We start from the raw sequence: 12,054 nt of genomic DNA, 5'->3' as shown, positions 1-12,054 counted from the left end.
AAATTAGAACTTACGTAACAGGATGAGATTCTATAAGGAAAGAATGTACCACAATGTCCTAACACAGAGTAAGTGGTGTTCAATAAATGGTTTATTATCACTATTAATATCATTATCAATGCTATTTCACTATATTGATGAGGTTCAGAACAGGAACAGTAATAGTCAGGCTCTACTACATGTCAGCAGCACCACGTTGACTATGGGACATAACACTTCAAGAGTAACCTGTCCAGAGAAGAGCAACAAGGAGGGTGACCTTGGAAAACTCACTGAAGGGATTCAATCTGGAGAAAAGATTATGGATAAATATGACAGCCAGTCTTCTAGAAGAAGGGCCGTCACTGCTCTAGATGGAAGAACAAGGACCAAAGAAGAGTAACAGATGTCATCATGTAGAACTGTCTAAAAATATATTACTTCACACTGTAGTTTTTCTTTGTGATGACTTCATTTTGAAGCCCAAGTCTATTGCTAAAGCCAAAGGCACAAGTTTGGACTTGGCAACCTCAAAGGTCCCCTCTCATTCAGACATTATCTCAGGAGGCTTAAAATTAGGAGGAAAAACCTAAGCAGTTTAAATACATTACTTAGTTTGAAGAAACGGGGTTGGGAATAGCAGAGGGGAGGGAAAGCACTGGTGACTTCCCGGTAGAGCACTTTAGAAATATGTTTTAAAAGACTCAGAAATTGCCTATAGAAAGATTTTTAAATGATATTCACATTTCATGGACAGCCAAAACTGCTGTCAAGGCTATTCTAAGTAACTCTCTAAAGAAACTACGTATTAAATAAATGTCCTGGGGCACCTGGGTGGCTCAGTCAGTTGAGCGTCTGACTGCAGCTCAGGTCATAATCTCACAGTCCGGGAGTTTGAGCCCCACACAGACTGGCTGCTGTCAGGACAGAGCCCGCTTCAGATCCTCTGTCCCCCTCTCTGTCTCTACCCCTCCCTCACTCATGCTCTCTCTCAAAAATAAACATTTTGAATAAATAAACAAATAAATGTCTTGAAAATTAAAAAAAGGCACTATTATACTAACTGTTACTCTTGTAATAATGTGGGAAGTTGACCTTAGAAAATTGCCAGGGTGGTACCTGAGTTCCAGAGATACGAAGAATTGGTTACACAAAGAACTCTTAGAGTTCATTGCTTTCCAGTATATTCAGTTGCATTTTTATGAAGAGATCATTATATAATGCCCTTCTGTATGAGGGGTCCTTTCTGTTCAATCTTCTATTGGAGCATTATTATGGAAGTTATTCAAAGGACTAAGTAAAATATGAACTAGTTTCCAGGAGATACAGTTTATTTCTTAATAAATCATAGTAATATATGCTTGTTGTAGCAAGCTTGGGAAATTCTGAAAAGTATATAATATATAATAGAAATAACCATATTCAGAGGGAATTCCTAACATGTGGTTTCTTCCTGATCTTTTCCCATGCATATACAGGTTTAATGTATGTTTCTTTCATAAGTAGGATCATAATGTATACACAGTTTTGAGTTCTGTATTTTCAGCAAACATTATATTTTTAAGTATTTTCCTGTTGTTAAATTTTCTTCAAAGAGATGATTGCTAATGGTTATAGAAGTTGCCTTCAATTAATTTCTGCATCTTAGCAATATGGTTCTTAAATTGGAATTTCAACTTCTCAGGAGAGTCTTACCCTAGAATGGCTAATTGTATTGTAACATTCTTCAATGTAACTATCTTTATATTGCATATTTGAGTTTTAATCAAAATTTAAATGCCATGCTTATTTATAATTTATAGTCTAGCCTGAGTACATCTTAAGAGGTGAAATGAGAATTGTTCACATTACAATTTGCGAATTGTAACTCTCAACCTAAATTAGCACTAGAGACAAATACATCAAATTTCTACTGTTCAAAAAAAAAAAAAAAAAAAAAAAAGTAGGAACTGTCAACTCAAGACAAAACTTACCCAAAAGTCATAAGGCAATACCAAATGAACTGTGTAATGTAAAGAATCAAAAAGTAGTTCAATGACTTTTCTAATTCTAAGAAGATATAAAAATAGAGATGGAATCAGACCTGGGTTTGAAGGATCTGGCCAGCTAGAGAGAAACAGGGATCATTAAAAGCAAGTGGATCCATGGAAATGAAATCAGGTAGAAAGACACTACAGTATGATTGTGAAAGACTTCAAATGTCCAATTATGGATTTGACTTCATTAGTGGGAAATCAGTCACCAGATATTTATATTGAGGTTACTAATCCATACAGAGATAAAAATCCGTTTTTTTAAAAATTCATCCAATCATTCATACTGCTAGCTCATTGTCAAGCACATCACACTGTAGCCTAAGCAAAGAAACAGAAACATAAGCAAAGATGCTGCTAACATTTTTAAACACAGACTGTCCAATTTGGATCTTACAAGCACCTGGGGGTAAGTAAAAGGAAGACCAAGTATTCAAGTCTGTTAAACTCTTCAGTGGGCCTATAGGTTTAGAAGATAAGAAAAAGTCAAACCATTTTTCCACCAAAGGACCAGAAGAAAATCAGGATACTAACAGAGACCAGAAAATCTGAGGAGGAAAATTAAAAATTGGTATGAAGAAATAGTAATTTTAGCATTCAGTGGATCACTCAGATGACAATGCCCAAGAGACAACTGGAAATGCAGGACTGAGGCTTGGGTGAATGAGGAGCGCTCAAGACATAATTTTGGAGTTATCCAGCAAAGTGAAAACAGAACCCATGATGATATACACTCCTTTATCCTCTTCATACCATCTTCCCCATCACCAACAAAAATGTTGGCTTTTTGTCTCTGGTCTCTCTCAAAAAATAAATAAACCTTAAAAATAAATAAACATGTTTTAAAAGAATGAAGTTTAGAGAAACCTGACAAATTCTAATTAAAGGAAATTGCATATACCTATCAACTGGGAAGATCTGTGAATAGCATTGCCTTGGAAATTTATGTCACATTTTTATCAGAGATGCGCTCAGCTTATTACAGTTTGTTCCCAATCCACAACTATACTCTTTCAAGTATTTATCTATTTATTTATATTTTTTTCCACTAGAGGGTGATATGATGACTGAACTCTAAAGGTCATTAAAAAAAAACACAAGACTTATTTCCTTTGTGGGGAATGAAGTGTATTTGTGAGATTAAGGGTGAGGGATAGGAGACAGATAAACAGAAATAAGGTCACAAGCCTTCATTTGTCAACTGACACCTGAGTGTCCCAGGCACTACAGTACTTACTTGCTTTATATAAATATATTTTTTACTTAATCCTTATAAAAACCCTGAGAAGTAGGTATTATAGTCTTATTTTACAGATAAAGAAACAGTCCATGAGATCATTGTCATATAATAGGTGGCAAAATCAGAATTCAAGTTCAAATCTGAAAAGTTACTTTCACTCTACCATTTTAAGGGAAAACCCATCTTCTCCAGGGTGTCCCCTTCCCTCCACTTCCACTATCCTCTCCACATGTTTATTTTTTAAAGTTTGTATTTAAATTCCAGTTAGTTAACATACAGTGTAATATTTTCAGGTGTACAATTTAATGGTTCAACACTTCAATACAACACCCAGTGCTCATCACAAGTGCATTCCTTAATCCCCATCACCTATTTTCCCCATCCCCCCACCCACCTCCCCTCTGGTAACCACCAGTTTTTTCTCTGTCGTTAAGAGTCTGTTTCTTGGTTTGCCTCTCTTTTTTGCCTTTGCTTGTTTGTTTTATTTCTTAAATTCCACATATGAGTGAATCCACGTGGTTTTTTTTCTAAAGTTTTAAAAAAAATTCTTTAACGTTTTTTGAGAGAGACAGGAGACAGGGAGAATGCATGCACAAGTGAGGAAGGAGCAGAGAGAGGGAGAGAGAGAATCCCAAGAAGGCTCTGCAATGTCAGCGCACAGCCCGATGCAGGGCCCGAACCCACAAACCATGACATCATGACCTGAGCCGAAATCAAGAGTTGGACACTTAGCTGCCTGAGCCACCCAGGAGCCCCAAATCCATGTGTTTAAAATTGGGTTAAACTGGGCAAAGTGAATATTTCTATGGTATCCTCCTTCACAAAGGTGGGAAGCAAGGCTCTATTCACTGGGCTATGTTTACTAGTGGATGTTATTCAAGATGAGTGCCTTACATAGCTCTTGTTGCTCTCTGGATGTATTTACACCTAACAGAATTTGAATTTAAGTTCTTTGTCTTAACAAGAACAAGACAAGGAAGGCTAGGGACTTCCTGAAGCAGACATCACTCTCTAGAACTCTACATTCAACAGAATAGAATTTACAGCCTGTTAGATTTCAGATGTTAGTCACATTGTCCTACAAAGTTTCTCAGGAGCTCTTGTTCAAAAGAGTGGTTGGAGAATGGAAGACTAGAAACAAAACTGTCATTCTGATCCCCTAATTGGCTAGTGATCATTGTGCCCAATTTCTCTACTGTTTAGAATCTAGAAACAAGAAAAAGCCTCAGACTTTTGTCAATTTTAATAGATATTTATTTCTTATTTGAGGCAAAAAGGATAAAAAAGCTGTTTAGTTACTAGGAGAAATCTAACAGTCAGGATGGGAAAAAATAGACTAATTTGAGGTTAAGGAACAAAATTATGTGACAACAGATGGAAGACAACAAGACAGGCATGGAAGAAGCAGAAACTGGTGCTCAAGCATGGTTTTGTTCATGAAAACATCAGGAGAATACAAAAGACTTGGTCTAATGGTAACCTCATTTGCTTTTCATTTTAGTGGAAAATGAGTTGCTACTCTGCATTAAACATGTAAAAAGAGTTTTATGTATGGGCTGGGCATCTCTCTAGAAAACAAGATCCTCCCGCCCCCCGCCCCCACACACACACAAGCAGGGGAGGGGCAAAGGAAGGAAAAAGAGAATCTGAAGTAGGCTCCACGCCCAGCACAAGCTCAATGAGGCCTCAATCTCACAACCATAAGATAATGACCTGAGTGAAAACCAAGTGTCAGACACTTAACAGATTGAGCCACCCTGGCACGCCAAGATTTTTTTTTTTTTTAATATAAGGCTGTACGGAGGGAGTTAAAACTGAAAAGTTGAGCATTCCTATCTGAGGAAGCAAGTTGACTTTAGAATTTATAGGCAGACTAGTCAAATTTACAGAAATAGCACAGAACTCTTGCTTAAAAACATGTTTGGTGTACTCTGGAAAAGTGATACCTGTTTTCCAATCTCAAATTTCACTGTCATTTCTTCTTGTTACAATTTTAGCCTTGAACCTTTATATCTTCAATAATTTTTGTTAAATACCACACGGAAAACCACTTAACTGAGCCCTAATGATTTCAAATGCGACATTGTATTAGAAAGTTATCCCACTCCAGAGTCTAGAACCTGAATAGACTTGTAGTTCTGCTGAAAATCTTGTGTAGCAATATTTTCCAAATTCTACCATAAGGGGCAGCATACCACATGGAAAGAAAGGTGTGGGGTTTTTTTGTTTGTTTGTTTGTTTTGTTTTGTTTTGTTAAATTAGGCAGATCTGGATTAAAATCTCTGGTCACTTACAGTGTCATTTTTGGTCTCTCTGTAACTTCTACTTACTTATCTATCACAGGAACTTGCAAACAGTATACGGGCTTAATAAATACCAATTCTTGACTGCCCTTACACTTGACTTTTAACATTAAGATGGTCTGAAATTTCTAATGTACATTATTACGTAGGTTCCCATATGAACAAATCTTTGGTGACTGGGGGAAAAAAAGACTGCCCTAAGAGTTTTGATAGTTTCAGTATGTTTTCAAAGAAAAGACCAAGGCAAGGAAAGACCAAAAGTGGATTTTCTCATTAATATATTTGCATATACAGCATGTTCAGGAATGATTGAATAAGTAAGTATAGCTGGCTCCAGGGTATATTTAAGAAACTGCACCCCCCCCCCAAAAAAAAAAAAACACGTGAAAGATATGTTGGATAAAACTGTAAAGTAAAAGGCTAATCCCATATTAACATTAAAAGGGTTTTTTTTTTTTTTAATGATTCTTTTACCACTACTCTTCTTAAAAGTCACAGTTTAAGAAGACTTAAAAGAAACTGTGGCCAAGGGTAAAATCTGTTGAAGTGTTTTATGTTTAGAATGATCAAAATTTAAAGCTGCTCTAAAATAAAAATACGGTAAAACCTTGGTTTGGGAGCATAATTCATTCTGGAAACATGCTTGTAATCAAAGGACTAGGAAGTATATCAAAGCGAGCTGTGATCATGTGACATTTGGCATCACATGGTACTCGTATTGCAAGACATTGCTCGTTTATCAAGTTAAAATGTATTAGAAATGTTCGCTGGTCTTGCGGAACACTCACAAAACAAGTTACTCACAATCTACAGTTCTACATTTGAAATAATGAGAGCGTTTCCTTATTTACTATATTAAGATTTATTATATACATGAGTGACCAACATTTTCTTCTTAAGCAATGAAGTAACAGGTGACATCTGTAAAGTATTGGTGAGAAAATAAAGCACTCTGGGAATGATCCTAAAGAGAGTTTCAAGAATAGAAAAAAGGAAAATGGGCCAAATGAAGCTCAAAATACCTCATTGCAGAAGGGCATTGCTGCCTTGGCAGTCAAATAGTTTATATTCTTCTTGCCATATTTGTGAAGGAAAATGACCTCAAAATAAACAACATATCAAAAGTATGTACACAGCATACCTATACAGACACACACACACATACATACAGACACTCATGCACATATACACATCTATCCCTGTAGTTGCTAGTACTCAGTCCACTCCTGTGGCCTTGTGTGGACTGCACAATATCTTGCATTTCATGACCTGAGAGACACTAGGAAAAAACTGCCTTAAAATTGTTACTTTGTTTTTAAGGAGGTAACGATATAACTACATAAAATACACCTAAAAGTTCTGTTTACAGTTTCATCTTGAAGGGAAAAAAAAAGATAAAACATCTGTTCAAACCTGTGTACTGGTAGTTTTCCTACAGAACAATCTAATGACTTCTCCTTTTGGAAAACTATATGTTTTGTCCAGCTGGCTTTCTTGTCTTTAAAATATAGCAGAACTCACTGATAGCTTTGCATTGTTCAACAATGCTTAGTTTCAATTAAACTTCCTTCTTAAACAAGATAATGCAGTAAAATATTAAGCCCCATTCTTCCACTTGAATCCTCAGGAAGAAGAGAGGTAGAAACCCCCTCTTTTAATGTAGTAACCTTGAGGGGGAGAGATCAAGAGATCTGGGGGACAGAAGCTGGGTGGACTGCACTGTAAAAGGTCTTAGCCTTACCAACAAAGCAGGCTGTAGCTATTAGGGGTAGAGATTCAAAGCACTTCAACACCTTGAGACAGAGATGGCAGAATGGATATAAATCACTACTGAAGTCAGCCCCTTCTCAAACCAACTAAATAAAATCTAAACTTGTAGACAGGCTAGGTAAATTAGGGATAAACATGTTTTAGAAGGAGTTTAAAGTTTCACAGCCTTAAGCAAAAATGATACAGCAATTCAAGTATTAAACCTAATTCCTGAGACATTTTATTCCAGGTCAAGTTACATTAAGGGAGACGATGTTACATCTGTTTGTATATTTTTTATGGGCTAAATCACTGATTCACTATAAAATTTAAAAATAAGCAAATAAGAACAAGAGGATAGACTACTATGGACATTATTCATTTTAATGTCTGTAAAGTAAGTAAGCTATCATTTGAATGAAAATATTCCATACCAAAGAACCGTTTAACTTATAAGTCTATTCTACATGGACAGTCATGATTTTTATCTAATTTTCAAATGATAAATAAAGAACCAAACAGCATGCAAACATAAAGATTTATGAGCGTAGAAGCCTGGTTGGGGGGGGGGGGGGGCAAAAGTTGTGTTACATAACTCATTCATTCTGAATATAATTCTTTTCACTTTCTCTCCTCTTTAAATTTAGACCATAGATAGCAACACTGCCTAAAATATTGATTAAATTCTAAGTCCAGCAAAAAGTACCTGACGTCTTACTGAATTTCCTGTAATTTCAACAGCACCAAAATACAAAGAAAATAAAATTCAATGAGGAGGAGAAGTCAGCACTTACTTGACTTAGGAGCTAGTCAAAAAGACCAAGTATGTAAAGAAAACTCCTATTTACAACTTTATCATTTTCTAGGGTTAGTGTGTATGTGTGTTCATATTCCTTACAACTTACAAATGTTTCGATTATAGAATATTTTAAACATACTTTGAAAACCACACAGAAGAATACTCATGAGCCACCCCCACCCTAATCTCTGTAACCTGGCCTCAACAATCAGCAACTCATGACCAATCTATACTGTCTCCTTTTCTCCCCTTCAGTATTATTTTGAGGTAAAGCCCAGGCACTATATCATTTCATTTGGACTATATTCGATTGGGAGGGGAGGGGAGAGACTACAACAGAAAGATTGGGGAGTGAGAGAAATAATGCTGCTTCTTTTCTTCTACAATCCCCACCCTTTGTCATAACCACAATTTTAAGGAGTAGCCAGGAGTATTTTGAGGAAAGAAGTCCACATGCCATCCCAAACAAGCACCGGCAATTCCAAATTTACTGCAACTGCCCAATCACTTCCTCCTTCCATCTCAGTCGGACTTCAATGTTTCAGGACCTCCCTGCCTATCTAGTAGCAAAGATGACAGACAGTATGACTGACTGGTATACTTCAGTCCTTAATTTCTGGCATAGCCACAAAGGACTGCATCCAATGGAAATGTTGTTCTAGCACTAGATTAATCAACAAGTCCCAGAGTTGATAAGATTTCTCTGGTTTAGACAGAAGTCTGCCTACCTTTTGAAACAAGACTATGGCTAACTCCATGGGCCACCACTAGCTGAATGAGATAAGAAGGCACATACAACAGAGCTGTCTTCTAGGAATGGGAAGGAAAACAAAAACTGCAGATAAGGGAAGTGGTGGCAGAAACTTGACAATAACTTGTGCCTTGGAGTGACACCTGCGAATACACAGCCCACCCCAGCAGCTGCATTTTGTAAATAAGAAAAGTTTCTTTACGATTTGATTTACACAAATCGTGTTTCACTGCAACACTCTCTGCTGCACACAAACTACTAACACCCGTCCTAGGGATAAAATTTATGGTAAAATTTGATATTAATGATTTTTCATAGTAATAGGATCAATTACCCTTCCCTTCGTTTGTAATAAGATTGTGCCATTATCAGTACTTCTGTTTCTAATACTTTCTGTAAAACAAAAATTAGTTCATTTTATTACTACACACCTGATGATGAATTTTGTGGTAATAACAAAGAGTGTGAGGACAGTTTCATTGCAATGAATGTGGATAGGTAAACGTCTCAGGGGAACAGTGAACTAAATATACTCACTTTTGTTGTCTTTGTATAGAACGGGGAGGAGAGTTGGTGAATAGGCAGGTCCACGATACTAGTGGAGTTTGTGACACTGTTACTATGTGTATGTTCATCTTCCCTGCTACTGTCATCAGACTGATCAAAATCATCACTCTCCTGGTCCATTTCCTCTTCCTCTTCATCCTCCTCATCTTGCTCACCAGCATGTTCTCCGTCTTCTTCTTGTTCTTCCTGATTTCCTGAGGAGTCCTCATCTACCGAAATGAATCGATTGTTGTTTTCTTCCAACCGTCCTTGCTGGGAGTCGTTCTGGTCTCCAAGCCTAGGTTCTGCTCGGATGACTTCACCATTCCTTGCGGTGTGCTCCTCCTCTTGTTGTCGGAGCTGCTGCTGCTGCTGCTGGTGCTGTTCCTCCTCTACCACGCGGTTCATCTGCTCCTCATCTGCCTGGCTTGAGGAAGGGTTACCTCTCAGAGAGCCTCCAGTTCGTCGTCTTTTGCTGCCCACAGAGAGCAGTTCCTGATTCATTTCCAAAAGCCAGCTTGCTACTTCTTGGACCTTGGCTAGACTATCAGAAGATGCAAAGGATTTCACATTCTGTAGGGAAAAATGGGGGGGGGGGGGGGGGGGGGGAGGGGAGAAAAAGGTTTGTTCAATCTATATTATCTTCCACTTTTATGTCCTAGGTCTATAGTCCAAATTTCATTAAAGATTATAAAGTATCTGATGCCATGGAGACATTAAGATGTTCTTTAGAAATCAATAAAATTTAAAATGTAGAAATTACGACACTTTATAAAGACAGACACAAAAATCACATAGTGACAGCTTTATTTTAATCTTTTAAAAAACAATTTTAGAATGAAGCCTGATAATTTAGTTGCTTTGACCAAAACATAATTTAACCAATAAAATCATTTTCAATTTTAAATCAGTTCATAAATGATATCTTTTGTAAAGCTTCCAGAAGATGTTATGAAGTACATCATAAAAAAAAAAAAAAATTCAATGCTCAGTTAAGTTCAGGAAATGTTGAGGTAAACCAAGATAAAAAGGCCTTCTTACCTTAGGAATTTCCCAAACTTCTCTGATCATAGAACCTTGCCTTAAGACATAGTTTTCCGACAGGCACCAAGTATAATTCATTATGATTTTCATCGTTCACAATGAATATAAATTGAATGGACAGTAAATAAACAAAAAGTTTTACTTTTATTTTTTTAAAAAAGGAAAAAAAGTTCATAAGTTCATACCCTCTGACCCAGTAACTCCACTTCTGGCAATCTATCCTAAGGAAGTAATCCTAAAACAGAAAAAAAAATTATGCAAAGGATGCTCACTGCAGCTTTATCCACAAAAGCAAAAAATAAAAATAAATGTAAATAAAAATAATCAAAACCCAAACGTTCAAGAAAAGGAATCCATGAGATGGGATACATATAGTGCAATTCCTAAACACCATGTTCATTTTTAAAGATTTGAGGGCATGGATGTTTATATTATGTTTATATTATGCTAAGGGAAATTACATGATCACAACATTTTTAAACTGCATAAATACAAGATTTCAAAATACAAACTGCTTTTGGGCGGTGGTATTGTAAGCACCTAAAACTTATTTTTTAACTGCATTTTCAAATGCTATATATCAGACACATTTGCTTTTATAAAAGTTTTATAGACTGACACTAAAATTTGATCTGATATAGAATCTTTTCATAATGGTCATTCCTAAATTTCACCCTTTGCAGATACCTATATGGACGTGTTTGAGGTCATATAAAATAATGCCAATACACTGCCCAAGTTCATATAAAACTCCTTTTAAAAATATCTTTATAGGTTTATGAGATAAAACAAATACAACATACATCTTCTATCATGCCCTAAGAATAACTACATTATATCACAATGGTCTTTATTAAAACAGCCTTATCTACTTTTCGAACCCTTGCCACTAGATGGTAAATCTCCCAAAGTGCCTCAGTTCTCACTGCAAGTTTTGAAATGGGGTTTGAAAGTCTGAAAGATAGCTTTAAAATAGCAATATTTCATTTTACTTTCTATAATCTACACTTGCTAATAAATAAGCTGTAGTGTGGGAGGAAAATTCTTTAATTCTAATTACAACTAGAAGTGTAAGTATAGAAAGAGATGAGTTCCAACGACTGAGCTATGAGACACTCCAACATTCAAAGAGAAGAAGACTAACCAACAAAGGTAACTAACAAGGAGGACTGGGAATGGGTGGTATCTTCGAAACATTCAGGTGAAGAAAGTATACCCTGAAGGACAAAGTATAAAATGACAACTGTTGATGATAGATCAAGTAGGATGAACAGAAAGAATTGACCATTGGATTCAGTAACATGGAAGTCACTAGTAATAGGAGTTTTGTTAGTTGAAATCTGATTAAAGTAGATTTAAGAGAGTAGGAAAAGAGAACAGAGATGGTAGGTACAAACAAGTTAGGAATTTGCTGCAAAAAATAACAAACAAAAGGGAGTGGTAACTGGTAGGGAAAACAGAATTAAAAGAAAATTTTTTATTCTTCAAGACTGGAGACCTAGCAGTGTAGTGTATCTGTATATTAACAAGAGTGATCTGGTACAAAATGTGGTGTTCTTCTTAATTAATTAAAAGGGGATGATGAGAGGGGCGCCTGGGTGGCTCAGTCG

The 12,054-nt window shown here is 36.3% G+C and overlaps 1 protein-coding gene across 9 annotated transcripts in view; it reads right to left on the bottom strand.

Annotated features, from left to right (window-relative positions):
* FBXW7 (F-box and WD repeat domain containing 7) overlaps positions 1-12,054 on the bottom strand; it is a 225,305-nt gene that overhangs the window by 83,181 nt on the left and 130,070 nt on the right. For 6 of the 9 annotated variants that reach the window (XM_042983767.1, XM_015538395.2, XM_042983766.1 and 3 more), the window contains 2 exons: positions 10,630-10,679; positions 9,392-9,973 (listed from right to left, as the gene is read on the bottom strand). The exons of 1 other annotated variant lie outside the window; for it this stretch is intronic. In XM_042983767.1, the coding sequence (XP_042839701.1) occupies positions 9,392-9,904 (513 nt within the window). In that variant the 5' untranslated portion in view covers positions 9,905-9,973; positions 10,630-10,679. Of the gene's footprint in view, positions 1-5,207; positions 6,656-9,391; positions 9,974-10,629; positions 10,680-12,054 lie in introns of those variants that run through there. 2 more of the 9 variants (XM_042983770.1, XM_007084178.3) reach the window with 2 other exon arrangements.

Source organism: Panthera tigris, chromosome B1 (assembly GCF_018350195.1).
Source record: "Panthera tigris isolate Pti1 chromosome B1, P.tigris_Pti1_mat1.1, whole genome shotgun sequence".
NCBI lineage: Eukaryota > Metazoa > Chordata > Mammalia > Carnivora > Felidae > Panthera > Panthera tigris.
Note: the sequence above shows the minus strand (reverse complement) of the source record. Positions and strands in the feature narration are given on the sequence as shown.